Consider the following 23,427-nt stretch of genomic DNA (forward strand, 5'->3'; position numbering starts at 1 on the left):
AGACTCCTAGATCCTTTTCACATGTAGTGCTCTCAAGCCAGGTGTCTCCCATCCTGTATTTGTGCCTTTCATATTTTTTTGCCCAAGTGTAGTACTTTACATTTCTCCTTGTTAAAATTCATCTTGTTTGCTTTGGCCTAGTTGTCTAATCTGTTAAGGTCATTTTGAAGCGTGAACTTGTCCTCTGGGGTATTAGCCACCCCTCCCAATTTGGTGTCATCTGCAAACTTGCTCAGGATGCCCTGAGCTTTAAATTGTGGATCAGGGGTAGGTATGTATGGATAAGCCCTGGATCACATTTTCTATTTTAATGCCAATTCACCACATTTGGAGAGATCCTTTTGGAGTTCATCACAATCCCCTTTTCTTTGATTTTACCACCCTGAATAATTTGGTGTCATCAGCAAATCTGGTCACCTCACTGCTTAGCCTTAACTCTAGGTCATTTATATAAAACACAGGCAAAGATGTTTCTGCAAAAGCACCTTCAATCATTGCAAGAACACACACACACACACACACACAAATCAAAAAAGGTCAAGAGACTAATCAAAAAAGGTCAAGAGACAAACATAGTATTGGCATATCCTTTGATTCAGCCCTTCTTCCTACACTCCAGCCTTCATTATCAGGGTTTGTTTTGGTTTTTAACTATGCAAGTGAAGGGTAACCTTCTTCCATTGATATGCCTATGGTGAGAAAGCTGGACCTCTCAATGGCTGAAAGCATCTTCTCTCTCTCTCAGTCTGTGTTTATGTGTTGTTGTTGTTTTAAATCTGTGTGTCTTCATTTTCTTTTTAAAAAATCTGAATGTCAGCTGGCCCAAGACGTTTGGGTCCCCCTCCATTCTGGGGTGTCAAACTGAACTAGCCTATCTCTATGCTGCAACCCCAAAAGCTGATCAGCACTGTGATAGACTCAACCCAAGGACCAGCAGTATCTTTAATTATCTGTTAGGGACAGGGAAAGGATTGTCACAATTCAGAGCTCCAGCTCTTCTCACTCCAACTAACTGATCAGCAATGTGACGATAGTTACCTCAACCGCAATACTGACAGGATAAGAAAAGGCAGGAAAGGGTTCCCTCACTTCCTCAGACTCCCCACTTTTAGACTGCCAAAGTTGGAAGCTGGGCCAGACATAAAAAAAACTGGGCTGACCTATAAAAGCAGAAGTCCAGGATTGTCACCTGGTTCTCTTGAAGCAGGACCTTGGAGAGTTCAGAGCTCAAAGCTGACACAACCAAGGATCATAAAGGACTTGGGTGGGGAAAATGGCTTCTGTGTGGCAATACTCTGTGGGGCAGCTGGGGAAAAGCCATTTCCAATACATTTTAGCCGAAACGCAAAGGGAGTCTTCACTTCAATGCCACTGTTTGTGCTGGTGTGGAGAGTTTTAACTGGAAGTTGTAAGCTTTGAGCCAGTCTTGAGAAACAGAAGAAAGGTGAAGTGTTTAGCAAGATATGGTTTATCTGAGGCAAGGTGAATGTCCAGGAACACCTAACCCATGGATCCAATGCAGAACCCATGAAGAGAGGTTGCTATCCAGTTGAGGCAGATCATGAGGAAATATTTCTGGATTTCCTTAAAACTGTTGACTTAAAGATGAATCTACTTATCACTCACTCCCTTTTAGTTGTGTCCACCCAGCTTGATTTCTTAAAGCCTCTCATTCTTCATTCACTGATTCTCAATGGACATTAACAAACAAGCATATCACAGAGTCGGTGCCCATAGCATCTTGAAGGCAAAGAACTTCTCAACATGGAGCTGACTTTCCTAGGCATGCATTCTGCAGTGTTGTTTTAAATGAACTTGACATTTGAAATCTCCTGGTACTTTCTCTGGTTTTTTAACTGTGTGTTCCTTTTAGAAAACTCATAGAAAGTTGCTTTTGTCCTCCTCTCCTGGTATTTCTCTCCCAGTCTCTCGAGTTGAGATTCTACTCTTTGTGTAGATTGTCAGCCGTTTGACCTTCCAGCTTGTTAGATCTTACTTAACAACACTCTTCTCAAGACATCAATATAGGGCTAAATTCAGAGATTCCATAATTCACATACTTCCTTTTTGAGAACAAAAGATATCCTGGTGAAATGAAAATCCAGCTTCCCTAGATAACCTCCCCCCCCCCCGACCCCGCTTTTTCAAGCCAGTGTGCATAAAGGAAGACACGACAGGATGAGTCTCACACCATCACAACATACAGAGCAGCTCTCCCAGGTTTGGTTGTTACAACAAGTAAGCTTCAAGCACCAGGGGTGAACTAGGGCTGTTTTTCATTGGTGAAACCTGACACTTGAAAACAGTGATTCTGGTAGCCATGCCTCTACTAAGAAGACTACACAACAAAAATGAACTCTTCACCAATGCAATGATTATGGCTCCCATACAAAGTCAGCATTTTTTTCTCCCTCTTTCCTCCTGCTTTGCTTAACATTCAGCATGATGGAAGAGCTCTGGGAGTTGGGCATGCATACTAATGTAACTTGCCTCTTCCTCTGCTTAGCTTATTTGGTAAGGGTTCTCTCAGAGAAAAACTTGCTTGGCATCAAAACATCAAACACCCAGAAGATGACATCATCACCCCTGCTGTGAAAATAGCTGAAGCCCCACTAAACCACTGCTCTGCAAAAGGAAATCATCCCCCCAATACAGGCATCTATTTGGAAGGAAGTGATATTCGATAGGAACATAGGAAACAGCTTTATACTGAGGCCATCTAGCTTAGAATGGCTGCCAGCAGATGGGACATTTCCAGGTGTGCCCAGATTGCCAGGAATTGAACCTGGAACCGTCTGCATGCAAAGCAGATTCTCTACCACTAAGCTGCATAAGAAGAGCCTGCTGGATCAGGCCAATGGCTCATCCAGTTCAGCATCCTGTTCTCACAGTGGCCACCCAGATTTCTACTGCAGGACCTGAGCACGAGAGGACATCTCTTTCTGTATTTTCCAGCAACTGGTATTCAGAAGCATTACTGCCCGACTCTGGAGGCAGAACATAAGCATCATGGCTAGTGGGCATGATGGACTCCCAAGTTCCCTCCTCTGTACCATTTTGAATTTCCCAATTGTGACCCAATCTCTTTTGTAGTAGTATTTTGTTTTGATTCTCCCTCTGGAGACCACATACTTGTCTTTCCTTGTAGCTTAGCACACAGCTCCGGAAATCAATACATATTTTAAAGTGTTTCCTACTCGTGTTGATTAGGCTTCCTATCCTTGGAGCGGAACACAAGTCTTGCTGCGGGAATAGGCATGTCAGTCACTACAGAAGATTAGCACTAGGCCAGCTGCTGGGAAGCACCTCACAATCAGTTCTGCTGAAGGCAAAAACCACCAGCAAGGAAAGAACTCTACATTATTTGAAGGAGACGATTCTACTGGAAACCTGAGCCTAGCTACAAAATCATCTCTGGAGCCCATGAATAAGAGAAGGAAAAGGGATGCATTGCCAATTCCTTTCGCCTGACACCAACCCAACTTCTCCCCGCCCCTACTGTTTCCCTATTACAGTAACAAGCCTGCCCTGTGCATGTCTGCTGCCTCCCTGGCCTTTACGACTCTGCCCTAGGTCAGAAAACTGTGCCTGGGATATAAAGCTCCATTTTCTCCAAACCAGTGAGTCATACAAATAAGAGCCATATTCCTTTTATGGTCTCTGTAGTTTCAAATTAAGCATGAAAATGGAGCTCTTCAACACACATGCATGCCGAGTTAAGAGGTTTTGTCATTTGGGGTGGGAGAGACACGTAATTGCATCATAACAAGAGGGAAATTTCTGCATTTTTCAATAACACAGACTGATTCCAAAAGAGAACCGGGGGGGGGGAGAGAGAGAACGAACAGTGAGAGAACGCCTTGTGTTGTGTTCTTTATTACATGATATAATTTTGCACTTTAAGACACGTAATCTGTCCTACTCCATTAAATTGCCCCAGTCCTTTTCACAGGACAAATGTGTCTGTGTATTAAATTATATTTTGTAATTCAAATGGGGCAACTTAACAAAGAGCCTCTTTTGAGGCTGGTGTTCTGTATAGTTTGGAGTCTCCTTTGCAACGAAATCCCCACTCCATGATAATGCCAGAGCTCTGGGCTCCAAATTAAAGTGTCATTGCTTCACAACCCTCCCCATGTGGCATGCCAGCACATTGCAGGGCTGCTACAGTGTCAGCTGTCAGAGTTGGACCCTTGAGGTTTTTTGGGGGGGGAAGCATTGAACCCACTGAATCCATTTTGGAAAGAATCCAGAAAACATCACTAAGGAAGCTTCTGAAGGAAAGCAGCTTTGAACTCTTGGCTTACTGAGAGATTTCTGCTGTGCATAATATTAATCTGCAGTTGCATGCCCATAGCCTTATTTTCAGCCATTCCCAATAAAGCTTTGGCTATTGGCTTTCTGAAATGGAGCTGCTCAAAAGGATGTTTTGTAAGAGGAGCACATTTCCCTAGGAAGGCAACTGATCTCACCTGAGGAGAAGGTAATGAGGAATTGGACAGTTATTGAGGAAGTTGAAGTCTGTTTGTGGTGTACTCACACTAAGAGGGTTCAAAACAATGAAAAGTAGTGCAAACACATTTTGCATATCAGCAGATGCCAGTCTATTCCAAAACAGTTGTTGGAATAGGTTTAAGCTGAAATGAATAATTGTTTATATGCAAAGTGTGCTAAAATTTCCAGTTTTGAATTGCAAAGTCAACTTTGTCTTTTAATGTGACCCTTTGATTGGCTTCCCTTGGTTGCTCTGATTTTTGACAAGAATAAAGTATGAAATTTCATAAGCTGTCAGCTGCCATTCGTCACACACTGTAGCACACCATCAAGTGCTGTCAGATACTAATCTCATTGCATGCCAACTATCAAGGGCCAGCTAATATAATAATAATAATACTTTATTATTTATACCCCGCCCATCTGGCCAGGTCTCCCCCACCACTCTGGGCGGCTTCCAACACACATCAAAATACATTAAAATATCACAGACTAAAAACTTCCTTAAACAGGGCTGCCTTTAGGTATTTTCTAAATGTCAGATAGTTGTTTATCTCTCTGACCTCTGATGGGAGGGTGTTCCACAGGGCGGGTGCCACTACCAAGAAGGCCCTCTGCCTGGTTCCCTGTAGCTTTGCTACATATCAATGGTCGAATACCAAATCAATGAAAACTCTCAAATTCAGAGCCAACATTCAGCAGGTGTGTGAATATTCAGAGAATATCTGAACCATAATCCAGAAGACAATTGTAGAACATTTGTGGAAGCCAACAGAACTGAGCTCTAGAAAATGCTTGCAAAAGAGGCAGGAAAGGTGTGGCATCTTCCAAGTCTAAATGGCTTTTTAGGACAGAAGAAGAGCAGGGCATCTTGTAGTTTCACATGAAAACATTTGCCTGAAATAAAGATAGTAGCTAAAACGGACCACCTGGCTCTTGGCTTATTTAAATTTGCTGCCCAGCTGCAACCTTTGCCAGGAAAACTACTGATCTGTCCAGTAGGTTTTGGCACGATGGATGCATATAGAAGTTAGTAACCCTTCAGGAAAAAACACTTATACTCACTATTGCCAGCTCCCCCCCCCCAACTGGGAAAAAGCAAAAGCAAACAGCAAAAGCAAAAGCAAAAGCAAACATCTACTATGCAGTAGATCTACTATGCAGGACCTAGATGGATTGTTAGCAAGGATATTTTTAGCTGATATCTCTCTTATGAAAATTACATTGCTCTCAGTCCCTGGTGAATTATTTGCAGATTTGGAGCTGGTAATGGACGTGTGCATTATGTCAGCTAAACAGGAAACTACTCAACTTCTGTTTTGGAAGTGCTGGTACAAGGCAGCTTTGCCAGCAAAGATCTCTTCTCCAGCTATTTCAGGTTTGCGAAGGACAAGCAAGGTCTTAAATATCCTAAGTGGCTTTGCCTGGGGGAAATATTAACTCTAGGTTTCAGAGGGTGTCTTTTCTTCTTCTTCTTCACATGCCAGTTGGCATATGCTCATGTGTGATGTTTATGCAACATGAACTGTTTTTGTTATTTATATTTCATCATACTTCAGTGCAACATTTATTTTCTTTCCCCAGAGCCTCGGCTGAACTGTTCTTGCTTGATTGCCTCAAAGCCTCAATCTGATTCCTGAGCGGAATGTGCTTTCGCACAGCTCAGATAAAAGGCTTTTGCTTCCGAGTCGTGACGAGAATAGGGCTGGAGATCATGCCTCCATCAAAGCAGTGATGATGACATGTTGACTCATCTAGGGCAGATCAAGCCGAGTGCTGACGTGAACACGCAGAACGGAACTAACGAAATTTGAGGGGGGGGGGTTGTTGAGGGAAAAAACACAAGTCTGTCTCTAGCCACTCCCCCCCCCCAAAAAAAACCCTCTTGTCTGGACTGAAAGTGTTACATGAGAGCCAGAGTGTGTTGCTTTGCACATGACGTGACAGCTAACTTTTAGAGTGTTTCTCCAGGATTGCCCATGGTAAACACCTAAGATGTAAAGGGCAAAGGTCCAAACATGTGTAAGCAAGGGGTAAGTGACCAATTGCAGCTCCCCGACACATAATGCCTGTGTGCTGAGGAATGGAGAACTCCTCTTCACGTTTCCCCCTCTTACCATGGCAAACATCTAATGAATTCAATTGCTGTGCTCCTTAATGGAATAGTCAAGAGGTTTTGGTTTGTACGTGAAAAATCCAGGCTCAAATAGGTGCCTTTGGAGAAATCACAACCATCCATCTCAAAGTGCCAAAGGGGCCTGCCGAGAGAAAAGCTTGCAGAAAGGTCCACATGTGGTATGCTGAGATCTTTGGAGTAAGAGTGGGCTACAAATGAAGAGATAAAAGAAACTTGAATGCTCCCTTTAAAATAACTAGAACAGGGCATAGTTGGGGCAGGATTATATGCTAAGGCAGCCCACGGAAGTTCTTCTTATAGCAACAAAGGAAGGAATTCTTTGAGTCCTCCTTCCAGGGTTTTGAATTGTCATGGCCCCAGCCTTAAGCTCAGTGAGGAGGAGGAGGAGGAGGAGGAGGAGGAGGCCAAGTCTGAGCTTGCCATGCCTTCAGATGAAGGGATGGACTGGACTGAGAGGCAGTTGAACTTGGATGCAGAATCTTTACAAGTTCCTTACTCTGAACCTCCCATGCTACTGCACCTGCCCAACAGTGCAGGGAGTACACCAGGTGAGAAGCATGAGGCCAGGTAGTTGGCCCTGTTGGAGTCTCCATGCTTTGAAGAAGGGGAGGCAGAGTTTGAGGAGGAGGGACCGAAAACCGATGGGGGAACATAAGGTCTCAGCTCTCCTCCAATCTCCCCTGAAGCAAACAGTTCCCTTGCAGCTGTCAGCGATGCTGCAGCCACCAACCTGCCTTAATCTGTGTTGCCTTGTGGAGTCCTTGTCAGGGCCAGGACAGGTTATGAAGCCTTGAGACTCTCAATAAAGGCCTTCTCGGTGCCTGCCTGTTCCTAAATAAATCTCAAGGGGGTTGCCTCTTAGTACCGTAATGAACATGAATGAATATTGTTATAGAGCTAGAGCGGGGATGTTCCCCTAAACCCTAGAAAATGGTTTTCAGCCATCTAGGGAGACAGTGGACATGATTTTCACCGCTCGACAGCTTCAAGAAAAATGCAGAGAGCAAAACCAACCCCAGTATATGGCGTTTATTGACCTGACTAAGGCTTTCAACACTGTAAATCGTAATGCCCCGTGGACTGTCCTTCTGAAAATTGGCTCCTCAGATAAATTTGTAAACATCATTCGGCTCCTCCATGATAATATGACAGCAACAATTGAAGATAACAATGGCTCTCAAAGTGAACCATTCACAGTGGGATCAGGTGTTAAACAGGGTTGTGTTATTGCCCCAACTCTATTCATTATTTTCATTGCCATGATCCTACACTTTTTCAATGGGAAACTCCCCACCGGAGTACAAATCATATATCGAACAGATAGAAAGCTCTTCAATCTTAGCAGGCTGAAAGCAAAAGGTAAGGTTACCATAACTTCCGTCATAGAGCTTCAGTATGCTGATGACATAGTGTGCGCACGCTCAGAGGATGACCTTCAAACCTTCAAACTAAATATCTTTGCAGAAGCTTACGAAAAGCTTGGCCTATCACTCAACATCCAAAAAACCAAAGTGCTGCACCAACAAGTACAAAATAACCCCTCTGCAGCGCCACAAATCCAACTCAGTGGTGTAATATTGGAAAATGTTTATCACTGCTCCTACCTAGACAGTTACCTTTCCACAAGGGCCAACACTGATGCCAAAATCCAGCATCACCTGAGCTCTGCAAGTGCAGCTTTCTCCCGATTGAAGTGCAAAGTGTTTAAGGACTGGGACATTCGCAGGGAAACCAAAATGCTTGTTTACAAAGCTATTGTACTACCATCCTTACTATATGCCTGTGAAACATGGACCACTTATAAACGCCATCTCCAACTCCTCCAAAAATTCCATCAATGGTGTCTCCGGAAAATTTTACACATCACTTGGGAAGACAGGCAAACTAATATCAGTGTACTGGAAGAAGCAAAGATCACCAGTGTTGAAGCAATGATTCTTCAACATCAACTTCGTTGGACTGGTCATGTTGTGCGGATGCCTGATGGTCATCTTCCAAAGCAACTACTCTATTCCGAACTTTAAAAAGGAAAGCGTAGGGTTCCGGTTTCCGCCGGCAGGAATGGCGGACCTGTTTTCCATCCCTCTGACCTTCGTAAGGAATTTGGCGGTTGCTAGGGGAGTAAATGGCAACCCCCTACCCTCTCCGGGGGTTACGGAGAGGGGCCGCTGGCCCGCGATGCCCCCAGACCCACTCCGACTGTTTATGGAGTGGGGGGAGCTTGGGCTGAAAAGCACTTACGAGGGCCAGGACTCCTGGACGCTAATCTGCATGGCGGGGATTTCCATGGTTAAAGAAGATAATTAGGCTTAAATCTATGGACATACTTCAGAAGGAGGGGAAGAAGCGCTGTTTACTGCTGAGAAATTTATGCTGCTGAGGGAGAGGAGTCAAAGGCTGTATATCATCTGGAAGAAGGATTGATGGGGACGGAGCGATAAGGGAATTGAGTTTTTTTTATTTTTCTTCATATGAGTTACTTCGTACCTTCCCAGACGCGATGTCCTGGCTTGTTTGGAGTGAAAGAGAAGCAAAAGACTGTGTGAGTTGAACTTTATAAACTGTTGTTACTGAGCATATTTTTTAAAGATGTGGAGTTGCCGATGAGAAAAGCCCCCCCCCCCTAGTTGGACTGAAGGAGTCCTGGACGCGTTCGGAGGATTTATGAGTTGTGACGCACTTTGAATTGGAGCAGCGACCTGAAGCTAAGTTCAGCTATAGGGCAAGGAGATCCATTAATTTACCAAGAGTTTATGGTTTGATGTTTGGGTCTTCTGCCTGGAAAAGCTGTAAATTTTATAAAGATCGTTAATCTTCATGGCTATGAGAGAAAACGAAAGTGATTTGAGCTCTTTAAGATGGCGCTGCTTCGACGCAACAGGGAGCTCCAGACTAAGAAGATTTATGGGGAGGCTGGACTGATTAACCCACACAGGAGAAAGAACATTTGTGAAACCTTGTTTGATATTTATCTCAGCAGCTGGGAAACAATCGGTTGAAAGTGGAAAACATCTATGTGACTGTAAGGGGAAGATCTGGATTATTATGAACTTGGAGGACGATTTGAACTTTAGAAAAAAGACGGCAGTGGACGGTTGCGAGGAATCCCCAATTTCTTGAAGCATGGGAACCCAAATAAAAAATTCTCTAGACGATTTGGCATAACATTCGGTTTGATTGATATGTGTATAATTTGAAATAATGAATGTGATATAATTGGTTTTAATTGGAAAATTAATAAAAATATATTTATATATATAAAAAAAAGGAAAGCGTAATGCTGGTGGTGAACAAAAGAGTTTTAAAGACTGTCTCAAGGCAAATCTTTAAAAATGTAGTATAAACACTGACAACTGGCAAACACTGGCCTGCGAGCGCTCCAGTTGGAGAACAGCCTTTACCAAAGGTGTCACAGGCTTTGAAGAAACTCGATCTCAGGACGCAAGGGAGAAACGTGCTAAGAGGAAGGCACGCTTGGCAAATCCACACCGTGATCAACTCCCGCCTGTAAACCAATGTCCCCACTGTGGAAGGACGTGTGGATCCAGAATTGGCCTCCACAGTCACTTACGGACCCATTGTTAAAACCGTGTTTATGGAAGACAAACTTACTCGGCTACGAGTGATTGCCAAAGAAGGAATGAATAAATGCTAGGATTTTGATTAAGTGGGATATGGATTAAAACACAAACTGCAGAGCTGTCCCAGACAGGGAATTTCTGGGCTGGCTTATGCAAACCAGCCTGGCCATGCTAGGGCCATTAAGAGAACAACAGAGGCCAATTGAGGGTCGTTGCCAATGCTAGAGAACTTTCCTCCTGACCTGAGGTGTGAAGAAAAACAGGGGTGTGGTGATAGGGTGTGTTTGAGGGGACAGGAAAAGGGAGTTTTTGAGCAAGGAGTTTCTGGGAAGAAGTAGGAAGTTGAGCAGAGATCGATCTTGGCCAGGCTGGGAAGGTTGCCTGCAATGTTGTGGGCCATGTAAGATCTGGACTCCCTCCATGCAGACTGCAGATGTGAATAGGTGAATAAGCCATATTTCTTAAAGCACGACAGTCTCTACTGTGTCTTCTCCAAAGGGACACAAACCCTCTGTGTTTGCCTCTACCCCCATGGGCTCTTGGCACCACTTGGCAGAGAGAAGGCAGGTACTGGATTCTGTAACAATATGAACATTTAAACATTCTATGCCTATGAACCTCTATTACATAGTTGTCAACAATTCTCGGTTGCAATGAACTGATGAAGGAAGATTAGTTGCAGGGACAGATATGGAATTTTTCCAACATGAAAAGGTTCAGTCATCTGTATATTGTATTAATTATATTATAGAATATTTGCCTGTGGATCAGGTGGACCCCAGCAGTTTTTCCTATACTATCTAATTCAGGCTTCCTCAACCTCGGCCCTCCAGATGTTTTTGGCCTACAACTCCCATGATCCCTAGCTAGCAGGACCAGTGGTCAGGGATGGTGGGAATTGTAGTCTCAAAACATCTGGAGGGCCGACGTTGAGGAAGCCTGGTCTAATTCATTTGTGCAGTGAATGCTTAAACATGTCTGAGATGTAGGCAAATAAATGAATAGCAGTCTATCTGGCGTGAACTTGCACCCCACAAGCCATTGCTGGCCAACTCTTCTTGTCACACATTATGCAGGTATCTAGAGTTTACCATAAGCTGGCACTATATTCCACTGTAGTTCCAGAAGCAGCTCTTACATCGTGCGAAAGCTCAAATATAATGTAGAACCTAGCAGTTAAGGAAAAGTCACGCCAAAGGAATAAACTGCCATGTGAATGCAGGCAGAATGCATGGTTACTGCATGGAGTTCACTTCTACAAGATAGAAGTGGCATAGTTGGTTTCAAAAGGGAGCTAATCTTCCGTATTAGCTAATGGAACCCTCCATGTTCAGAGGCAGTCTACCTTCGATTACTAGATGTGGGAGTCAAACAGGAATGTGCTATTGCTTTTATGCAAGCCTCTTGGGGGGGGCGGGGCGGGCATCTGACCACTGCCGGGTCTGACTCAGCAGAGCTTTTGTTATATTCCGGCGACTCAGAATAACTGTCTTCTGAAGACTTATGATAATTGACTTGTATCAACCTGAGGGCCAGAAGCTTCTCTGAGGCATCGGACGCTGTTGATTTGGCTACGGTCTATTTTACAGTTTACTGGAAGCTGAAAGGAGAAGGTGACCCTCCATCACATGCTGCAAAGGAGCTTAGGGTTGGCCTGGGGCGATCATATCAGCTGCACCTCAACTTAGTAATCTTATTGTCTCTCTGCAAAAATAGGTCACCATCAGAAAACCAATTCCCCACTGCTGCCTGCAGGGCCCTTGCTGTTGGAATGACACACACTCTCTCTCCCTGTCTGTATGAAAAGGAAGTAAAATAGGATCCGTTTTGAACAAAAGATTCAGATTAACAAACAGCATTCAAATAAATATTCCTGCTCATGACACAGGCAACAGAGAACAACATTTGATATATTATTAGGGTATCCTTTGTGTCATGTGGGGAAAGTGGATGTTTTGTTGGGAAATAGCCAGCTCTGAAATTAAAAGGACACAGTGTTTTTTGTTCCGCTACAAATGTCATTTTTTTTAAAGGATCGGTAAGCCTATGCAGATAAAGCATGCAACTAGTAGATTTGGTGAAGACGTTAAACATTACAGCTGAATATTTCCAGAATTTAGTCTAGTTTGAGGGCCAAGTATAACAGCTGAAAAACATTATTACTGCGTAACTCAGGACACAGATGGCTGTAGCTCATGTAAGAAAATAAATGGCTGGCTTCTCTGTAAGGAAGGATAAAATTGCTGCAGAAAATAAGATTTCTTCATGTGGTTCAGGTTAATGTAAATTTCCAAGTTCTCTGAAATGTACCGTTAATTATTTCACAGCTACCCATACAAGGAAGGTAGTAGCATATAACTGGGCAGTTTCTGTGGTTAGATTTTTGCATTTGGCTGTGGGTCTCAAAATAGCCTTATGATTTACAGCCTAAGTTGCCTGTTTCGTCACAGGAAAGGGCAATAGTTCACATGACTCACACAGGGCCTAAAATATGCAGTATGTAATAAGGTAAATAAAGAGACTCGATGCATGTACAATGGGAGGGGAGGGAAAGCTTGGTGTGGGCATAACAGCCAAAGGAATATGGTGAGGAAAGCAGATGGGACTTACACACTTAATTTACTTCTGCTGCTAAGTAATTTCAAACTTTCTCTTTTGCCTTGCTTATTGTCCCAAGTAGTGGAGCATCTGCCTTGAATGAAGATGGTCCCAGGTTCCGTCGCCAGCATCTCCTGGTAGGGTTGGGAATGTCCTCTCTCTGAAACCCCAGAGAGCTGTCAGCCTGGGTGGATAATATTGAGCTAGGTGGACCAACAGTCTGGCAGCTCCCCGTTTTCCAAAAGCAGTTTTATTTATGACCCTATGAAAGGGCCCATCTCTTTTTGCATTTTGCTACTTTGGGAGCAAAGGTGACATTCAATATGAGCAATATTCAGTCTCGATCCATCTAAATCAATTGAGTCAACTCTCCTTAGCAACATTGGTTTCAATGGATCTGACTAATGTTGGAAATCACCCAAAGGGTCTATTAATGTAAGTAATAAAGAACTTAAAATCTAGAGGCCAACCACACCCTAAACCTTTCACTAACTTCTGGTTTCTGATACTTAACTTGATAGATTTGTGCATATATGGTATTGAGTCAGAAAAGGCAAGGCTGTTCACCATTTACAAGTTTTTCTTAAGAGCTAGCTGACAGAGCTGCCCAACTTGTTGCAAAAGTAGTGAAACGCCCTGCAGAATCGGAGGATGGCTCACGGGAGTTGGGATATGCTGGAATTCCAAAAGAATGATGCCCAGGTCTAACAATTTATTAAAGGGTACAAACTTACAGCAAAGGTCCAGCAGCTCCCTCCTTTCCCCTGCTCACAGCGTTCCGTGGGGACAGACGCCACAACGAGAAAAAGGCTTTTTCACACCCAAGTAAAGATACAAACAATATTTATTGGCCCAGGCAGGCTATGTCACATGGGAACACAGCTGGCTGGTATTAACCATTACCTCCCCCTCTAGCTATGCCTTGTGCCTGTGGATAAAATCAAAGCTTGTGAAACACACATGAGCTCAGTGTTACAGCTGCTACCAATTAGGTAGGAGTCATCTTGACCATCAATATGTTGCAATCATATTGATCAGAGCTTTCAGACCAGATTGCCTTTTCGGGTCAACACAAGTAGAAGAAAGAACAAAGCTTCTGAATGTTGACAAGGTCATGTTTGCCCATGTCAAAGTTTAAGAGTCATTTCTCTCACATTGTGGGGCTTATCCACACTTAACCTTTTGCCCCACTCTTTCTGGGCACAGGGCTGCACTTTAAAACTCAGTGTCCAAACACTCTTTCTTTTTTGCCCCAGAGCTTTCCCCACAACAAATGGCAGTTCGGGGTTTTCCATTTGCTCCTCACTCCTCAAATACCCATTTCACAGAAGAAAAATCGGCAATGCTCAGAGCCCCACAAAATAGACAAACCGCCTACACCCTCACATCCCAATATAACACAGACCAAAAACCTGGCAAGGCTTCCCCAGAAACAGACAACACCCCCAGCCAAACCAGCAAACAAAGACTGGATCTCTCCCCACCCCACCCCAAGGGTGGGTACCAAAAGATGGTGTCAGGGGACTGTGGTGCCAATGGATGCCACCTTGGGGACCCCAGAAATAAAATAAAGCAAATGGTTCATGTGTTACTTATGGAAGTTGTCTATTTCCTCAAATAAAACAGGGCATGAACCTGTGGCTCACAAAGCTGAGCTTTAGAAACATTTCTAATCTCTGACAGTCGGAGCATTACAATACTCACAGCAATGGATGACATAGAAGTGAAAAAAAATAATAGCCAGTGTAGCATGTGACTTGTCAGGTCCTAACATTGGTTCTGTCATTAATCAATATTTTAAATACAGAACAAGAATGGCGTGAACACAGTGGTGATAAAGAATGAATAGTGGGTTGACATCAGGAAACCTTAGCCAAGATTCCAGGGTGTCAGATGCCACCATGATACAAATGGCTTTTAATAGAAATAAGAAAACAAATATACATTTATTAAATAAAGATCCTGCTAAAGCAGGCATAGGCAAACTCGGCCCTCCAGATGTTTTGGGACTACAACTCCCATCATCCCTAGCTAGTGGTCAGGGATGATGGGAGTTGTAGTCCCAAAACATCTGGAGAGCCGAGTTTGCCTATGCCTGTGCTAAAATTTAAGAATAATGAGGCAACTAGCATGTATTCAGACTGAGCCTTACTGCTCTGAACCAGTTCTGAAGCACAGGCACCCTCCCCACTAACACGCATCCCACACGTGTGTGACCACATTTATGTGGGTCAGCGCAAAATAAAGAATAGATTTCCCTTCCCTCACTCAGGCCTGCTGCCCAAGCAAGGGAAGGTGGCCTTTGATCGACCAGCAGTGTGGGGCGGGAGGTGCCTTCTCCCCACCTCCGCTGCCCATCTGCACCTCCATCCTGGCACCAGGCATCCTTGGCCCTCTCCCTCCCACCGCTGCATGCACTGCCTCCCCTCAGGCAGGCAGACAGATTTGAGACAGGCTGGGTAGTGGCCCTGAGTGATTTCCAAGATGATTCTCCCCCGCTTCCTCTCTGCCTTTTGTGCCCTTCCTATTACAGAAGGTACAAGATCTCACTTATGCATGCAGGGGTCTGGAATGTAACCCCCCCCCCCCCCGTGTAAGTGGGGGAGGGGGATGCCTGTATAGATCTGGGCTTTCCCCTAATCTTGAAGCACAGCTTGGCAAGAGTATCTGGTCTTCAGAAGAATGTTAAGATCCTGTGCTTAGGTGGGTTCTTAGAATTACCCAGACAGGGTGTGAAATTTCAAAAGTAAGCAAACAACCCGTAAAGTCAAAGTATAAGGCTGCAAAAGTATGACCAGCTACTCACAACTCCACAACATATTAAGAGTCTTCCAAGTCTTTGTGCAAGTTTCTTCTCAGAGATTCATACAGAAAGCTCCCATCCTTTCCTCTGGGAAAGGAAACACAGCCCTGTTCTTTCTTTGCCAGGACGGGTCACAAGTGAGTTCATTTTGCGTTCAGCTCCTGCATTTCATTTTTTACTACACTAATATTTCAGAGCAGGAAACGCTAAACCAAACATCATATGAAAGCATGATGCCAGAACTCAATAAGCAAGACTCTTGAGTGAGTGACACCAGAGGAAGAGGAACCTAGGCCGCTTAGACCAACTGAGACCTTTTCTCCATTTTGCCCAGCATTGTCTGTGACCCTCCAGATATTGCTAGACCACAACCCACATAATCCCTGACTCTTGGCCATGCTTCCCACCCCAGTCTACATGGACTGGTAGCAACGCCTCAGGGCCTGACACAGTATCCTATCCCAGCCCTGTTTAGAGATGGCAGAGCCCTGTCTCCCTGAGATATGATCTCTGTGTACTTCTTACGAGCTCCCAGGAGGTGTCTGTCCCCTGCCTGAAAAAGAATGCTTGACTGCATGGATCTCGATGCAACCCAGCAAGGCAATTTTCACGTTCTTGTGCCATAATAGTTACCACATCCCGCTGCCTATATAGTGGACCAAATATAAATAGTTTTGTATATTGGACAAAATGGGTTTGCAATTCTGCATGGGATATAAGAACAGTTGGCCAATGGGGTTGGCCAATGTGGTGCTTACTTAATGGTCCTTTAAACCCAAAAATGTCTGCTTGAGGCAGCAGCTAATTAGAGAAAATAAAACCCACGAATGGTACCTTGCTTACAGCACAGGATGGTAGCACAATATTTCACATCGCGCCTGTCAAAATGCTTCTTCCATAAAGTTACGTTTTGAGGCTCACGTGGTTGGCACACTGTCTCACACTGGAAGCAAATTGTTTTTAAAAAATGAGATGTTAAGCAATATGCCCACAACTAAAAGACAATCAGTACCATAGAATGCTACATGAATACCCTCATCCAACAAAGTATATACGCAGTATATAGGATCCCACCCATGTTGCCTGGTAAAGAACCTGGAATCCTGCTGGTCAGGTGTTTGGTGGACCCAGGAATGAGTTCAAAATCCACCCCTGATCCTGGTGCTCAGTGGGATTCCAGTTTTGTTTAAACAGGTTATGGTGTGTTGCCCCAGACTCTGCATTGGGTTAGGTATGTGTTTCCTCATTCAGCTAGGGAAGATTACTGAGACAATGTGTCTGATTCCAAGAGCTGGCAAGGGAACATATGAAACACATAAACTATGCTTATAAGCAGGAAAAAAAACAAAAGAGTGAAAGTAACTTTTTATATAAATATTTGTATTTTTTTTAAAAAAAAGAGAATCAAAAGCGCAAAAATGAATGTGGGTCACATCTGATGTTAAAAAACATTTTTTAATTTATTTAATATCATGTTCTCCTACTCTGCAATTATATTGTATATTTTCTTTAAAAAATAATAATGCAAACAGATTATTGCATAACATGGTTTCCAAATTAGCCCAGAAATATTTGATAACTTTATATTCAGACATAATATGGAAGTTGTATCAATACTGAATGTTAATCTTCAGGAGAGGTCTGTAACAGAAGATCGTCTGTGGAAAGCAGCACCCATTTAATTATGCAGTTTCTCTTTTTGTTGGACAGAACAACACTGGCAATAGAAACACAAGCTGGAGAACCTCAACGATTTTGTTCCTGAAATGTGACTATTTCACCTGGACCTCAGTGTGTGTGTGTGTGTGTGTGTGTGTGTGTGTGTGTGTGTGTGTGTGGACTATTTTGCATAATTCTAGAGACCTTCTATGACTTAGCTATTACAGAGTATTATAAATATCACTGAGATACAGAGATGTGGCATTTAATATAATATCTACGCTTATATAGTTGCACTGATGTTGTGGAATGATAGTAACATATACATGGGAAAAGGAAATGATGAAAAAGAAATTATAATATGCGGACATTGCAAAATACTGTATTTTGGATCTGAGACAATTCAAGCATATACAGAATATACATTATAAAGCTCAGGGTATTTTTCTTTTCTTTTTTGCATCGTCTAAAAGAAGCAATCATAAAAAGGCTGAATACTGTTCAAAACTCAACACCCACCTAGTGCATTCTGCTTTGTTCACCTTTGAAAGATACACACAACAGCAGCAGCAGCAACAACGACAACGACAACAACACACACACAATGGATACATTATCTGCTGTAATTTACAATATATATTTTAACTTTATAAAAATACAGAAAGGAAAAAAAGGAAGTTCCTTGCACTCAGATACTGAGCATTAACCCTTTGAGTACTAATTCCCACCTGCAAACACTGCAGAACACATTCATCTTGACACACATTTTTATATAACATTCCAACAATTATAATAATCATCTGTTATGTACACTGTAAGGAAATATATTTTTACATATCATAAATGGGAGGGATTCGTAACATGCTGATAAGAACACATAATGAGTTGAACTCTGCAAAGATCTCGACAAAATAATCCCCTACAAAGTAATGCACATCCCCAGGGAACTGCCTAAATTAATGTACTGTAATGGATACTTGGAACGTGTGTGATATGTCTATAAATTTTCTCTTGGTGGCCATATAACATTGTGCTTGTTGCATTTGTTTTCTATTTGTGGAAATATGACTCTCTCTCTCTCTCTCTCTCTCTCTCTCTCCTTCTGCCCTGCCCTCTTTGGCTGTATAGTGCCATTCACTTTAGGTCATCAATTTATAACCAGACTCTATTGAAAGTTTTTGATTTTTTAAATAAAAAAACTGGGTAATTATAATTCTATTTTTCGTTGTCAGTTGGAGCCTTGTGTCCAGATGTTCATGGATATCTATTTTTGTTGTTTTTTAAAAAACCAATCCTTTGCCTAAAGCTTCCTGAATAGAAAATGCTACTGACCCTAAAATGTCCTGCAGCTGAGCAGAATAACTCAATGAAAAGTCATGCAATTGAAGGTCAAATTTGCATGGAAGTATACAGACAACCCCGAATTTGCTTTGGCAGAGGACGGAAGGGCATGGGAAGGAAAGGATTTCACCCAAAATGTGGAATTGATAAATAAATATCTTTAAAATTTTATTTCTTTATAGTGCAATCCTATGCACGCTTACTTGGAAGTAAGGCCCACTGCATTACTCCCTAGAAAGGGGCTTTTTAGAAAGAAAGGAAAAGAACAAAAAGAATTGCAGCCTTAAAAACGGATAGATTCCCCTTTATTTGAGTACTCTGGACTACATTGTTATTAGTATTGCCTGTACAAGTCTTTCCTTGAACACAGCTCCAAGTCAGATGAAGGGAAGGATCCAGTAAAAACCTCAGTACTTTGATGTCCCATTGATATCAGTGGGGTAGATTTAATAAGCACATGGAGTGCTTTCCCCTTTTCCATTAAAAGCAATGGTCCTCTCCAAAATGCTGAACTTGGGCTGGATGCTGCCCTAAGTAATTCGTTAAGTGCAAGACTGTAGTCCTCAAAGAGTTAATGATAGACTGTACTTGGTGGTGCTGTTTATAAAAAAATACAATTGTAGAACAGCTTGCAGGTTGGTTCCAGAAGGCATAATTACAAAGAAGTGAAACTCATGGAGACAGCTGCTATTACACTGCACAGTGCCACATACAATGAATAGTGCATGCTCTGTAGAGACATTAGAGTGGACCCTTATCAAAGCTATCATATAACCTTATACAAAGGATTGTGCCACTTAAAACTAGTGCAGTGGTGGGTTTCTCTGCCCTCCCTTTTTTCATAGATTCAAAATGCTCTAGAGCAGGGGTGGCCAGCTCCCAAGAGACTGTGATCTACTCACAGTTAAAAACTGGCATTGATGTACCCAGGGCCGGCTCTAGGTAGACCCCCGGTGGCACAGGGCGCCAGGGCGCCACGCGGCTTTGCCATGCAGAAACCATGGTGCACCCTGCGAGGGCAGGGGCGCCAGAGCGATCTCCGCCCCTCAGCGCCAGGGCGGCGGACCTGCTCGAGACTGCCCTGGATGTACCCACTTTTTAGAGGTTCAGGTCAAAGTTGTTGAGCTTTTATTTTTAGGAAGGAAAGCCCTGTTTGGGGGGGTTCAGGTCAAAGTTGTTTTTGAGCTTTTTTTTCGGAAGGAGGAAGGCCCACTTTTGGGGGATGCAAGGCAAAATGTTTAGCTTTTTTTAGGGGAGCCAAAGTTGTTGAGCTTCTTTGGGGGGGAGCCAGTGATCTACCAGTGACCTATAACAGCTGTCCAGTGATCTACTGGTAGATCATGACCTACCAGTTGGACGTGCCTGCTCTAGAGTAATACCAACATGAATAGCCATCGCCTTTTACAATAAGGTTTTTGGTTCCCCTGCCCCTGCATTTCACACATCTTAATACTAGAAAACAGCAAATGGTATTATCCTGACCTGTGTGTCATGCAAAAAAAAAAAAGGAACAAAAAGAAGTAACAACCAACACAGCACCATAGATGTCAACAAGGGACGTTACCTAGTATTTCTCTCCAGCAGAAGAGAGACGTAACAGCGACTGTACACTACATGATTTTACAGGCCGTATGCTACAGGTGGTCTTCATAGATCTAAAGAGCTGTGTTAAGCCTGGTTAGAAATTTCTCCTTCTCTGTCACTATCGTAACTTCCCCCCATAAGAATGATGAAGGAAAGGCTGTGATGCTGATATGCATTTCAAAGTGGCTGATGCTAACGCAGAATAGTTAAAATTAAAAATATATAATAAAAGGAAAGGAAAGGAAAACATTACTGTGAGTGGTAACAAAGGATATTGCCTTGTATTCTACCCCCTAGGTTTATTTTCCAACACACACACCCAGCCCCCACAACCATGTCCCATAATTCTTTTAAAAATAATTTCAAAACCACCGCTACTTTTTAAAAGCCTCTTCTTATTAAGAAAACAATAGGTTGAGGAACCTGTACAATTTACTGATGCGCTACGCAAACATGTAGAATCTTACTCAGGTTAGAAGGAAAACAAAGGTTAACGGTGCAATCCTATGCATGTCTACTCAGAAGTGAGCCTCACTGAGTCCAATGGTGCCCGTTTCCCAGGTGTGTATAGGATTGCAGCCTAAGATGGTCTGAGCTGTAAAAGGAGAAGAACTGGGCTGCCCAACTACACAGTAGTTTCATTCTTCCAGGGCCCCGTTTTGATATTTCCTGTACTGTCTGAACTGTAGATCATGGCTTCGTGCAGGTTCCCCTTTAGAATCCCATTGTGGCTGGTTGTGCTAAATGGTAAAGACTGGGTCCGCGGGTGCATCTCGAAGTGAGCTGCATGGTGCACCGTCTCGCTCTCTGGCACCGCAGCACAACTGTAGATCACAGTACTTGCATCGCTGCTTTCCGGCTGACTGATGGTGGGATATGGGTCGCTTTTCGCACAACACGCCCGCCTGTGGCCCGTCTGGCCGTCATGCGCGCTGTGCGGACTGTCTGTATGTGAGCTGTGGATGCTGCCGTCGACGCTGGAAGGAATGTGGTAAGCGTACTCTCTTTCCCCCGCAGACCGATGCCGGCTGAAGTAGCGTGGTTTAGTTCTGCTTTTCAAGCATCTGTGGATGTGCATGTTGGGCCTGAAAGTTCCCTCGCTGTGTACATGAATGTGAGCGTCATCTTCCAGCAGCTGATCACAGTGCATTTTCGCGCAGCATGGCGTGACGGGTGAAAGGCAGTTGACGTGGTTTTGAACAGCTTGTAGATTTGTAAGTTTGCAGTGGCTAGCAGCTGGGTGATTAAAAACGGCAGATTTAGCAGGGCAAGGCGATTCTTGGAGACACGGGACATGGACCTGGCTTTCCCCGTTGACGTTAACCTTTGGCCGGACATTAACTTGCACTGAATATGTGTTTCGCCGAGATGGGCAACAGGACCACCAGCAATGCCAGACATCATCTCGCTTTGCACAGTGATGGATAAGGATGAAGAGCCCCAAGGTAACGCAAAATGCTCCATAGAGGCAGCTGAATATCATATCCAAGAAATGTCCTTGGGAAACAGCGAGTGCACCAAAGGTCCAAGTGGCGGTAAACAGGAACAAAGTGAAAGCCGCAGCTCGGAGCTGAGCCTTAAATGAGTGCTCGTTTTCCAACAAGGAAGAAGACATCATTGAGCATGTTGCCTGGGAGACAGATCCAGAATCAGTGATGTGGCTGTGGCCAATCTCAGGACTTGCCAGCCTCTGCTGATCTTCCGTCCTTTCTTTCAACTCGTATTTGCGTTCCGGGTGACGCCTCAGTTGCACGTATGTGCAGAGGAAGTAAATGCAAGTCACCAGGACAATGAAAGCAACTGGTCCATAAAACGCACCAAGACTTGGCTCCCATGCCATCCAACAACTGCAAGGGGGGGGTGATGGGAAAGGATAGATTTAAATAAAAAGAAAGCACATTAGTAGTTTTGAACACATTAGTAGTATTGAACGCGTTCTTCTGATTGTTCCATTAGTGCAAGCATTTGTGCTTGATTCCCTCCCCGAAATCTATTCTGGGTGTTCTCCTGACCGGCCCCCTAACAAAGCAGACTGGGTGGGTGGGGGAAGCTCCTTGCACTGGCTTTCACTAATACACTAGGTTAGTTGAATCCAGGTTTTATTTTCTGCTGCATGAAAAGAAAACAATAGCCTTAGAATGGATGGAATGTATTATTGCATTACATCTCTATTTATTTCCTTAACAGGCCACCTTTTTCTCCAAGGAGACCAAGGCAGTGTACATGGTTTCCCACTTCCTCATTCAATCCCCACAACAACCCTGTGAGGTAAGTTAGGCTGAGAAGCAGTGATTCACCATGAAGTTCATGGCTGAGTGGGGGATTTGAACCCTGGCAGTGAGGGAACTGCCAGAAGGCCCTCCGAGCTGGACCTCAGTGTCCATGCTGAACGATGAGAGTGGAGACTCTCCTTCATGTATACAAGGCCTCTCCTCTAGAGTTACTGAGGATGCTAGTGTAACCCTCTTTGATCACGCAGCACAGCTAGTTGGGCTGACCAAATACCTTTGGCTGGACTTGGAAAGAACACACCTTTGAATTTATGCTATGCTCTTAGGCACACAAAACTATCCAGGTATTTTCAAATGCTTATCAACAGTTTCATCCAGTAAAAACAACACAGGAATCCATGTGTGCATCCCTTAAAAAAAAAATCAAAATCTATGCAATTTATGCCAAGGAATATTGGAGCAATCCCCAGGGGTAAAGTCTCTCGTAGGATGCTGCTATTTTCAAGAGGAAACACTTCAAAAATCAGTTCCATAAAGAGCATGCTAATGTCGGGGCATCTACGTTTTCTGTAGTAACATTATTAAAAACGAATAAGGCACGCAACCCACTGTGCTGTTGCTTAATCTGTAGTACACACACACACACTCTCTCTCTCCTAAGCAATTTTATCACTCCACCTGCTTCACGGTTTTTGCTCACATTGTGATATCTGGTATTGATTGCCTGTGATTAAAGTGATTAAACGAAAGTAGTACAGCCTCTGCAACAGTGCCGAAGGGAAAGTCTCTCACAAATTTATGAACATAAATAATGAGATCTTTTAATACCCTGTTGATTATAAGTGATTGTCTAATCACACGTGCTGAAATAAATAAGTTTTAATATGATAGAATTTGCAGAGTAGCAGCCCTCCCCAACACCCTGGTTAGAGGAGTCTGCCGGAGCTCTTCGCTCATCTAATGTCTTGTTTCTAAAAAAAGGAATTTACTAAAAGCATT

The 23,427-nt window shown here is 43.5% G+C and overlaps 1 protein-coding gene across 3 annotated transcripts in view; it reads right to left on the minus strand.

The window, feature by feature from the left end:
* Positions 1-17,638: 17,638 nt before the first annotated feature.
* Positions 17,639-23,427, minus strand: part of ADGRA1 (adhesion G protein-coupled receptor A1) — a 301,516-nt gene continuing 295,727 nt past the window's right edge. For all 3 annotated transcript variants that reach the window (XM_088670391.1, XM_035137651.3, XM_035137652.3), the window contains one exon: positions 17,639-22,044. In XM_088670391.1, the coding sequence (XP_088526517.1) occupies positions 20,823-22,044 (1,222 nt within the window). In that variant the 3' untranslated portion in view covers positions 17,639-20,822. The remainder of the gene's footprint in view (positions 22,045-23,427) is intronic.

Source organism: Zootoca vivipara, chromosome 5, assembly GCF_965207765.1.
Source record: "Zootoca vivipara chromosome 5, rZooViv2.hap1.1, whole genome shotgun sequence".
Classification (NCBI taxonomy): Eukaryota; Metazoa; Chordata; class Lepidosauria; order Squamata; family Lacertidae; genus Zootoca; species Zootoca vivipara.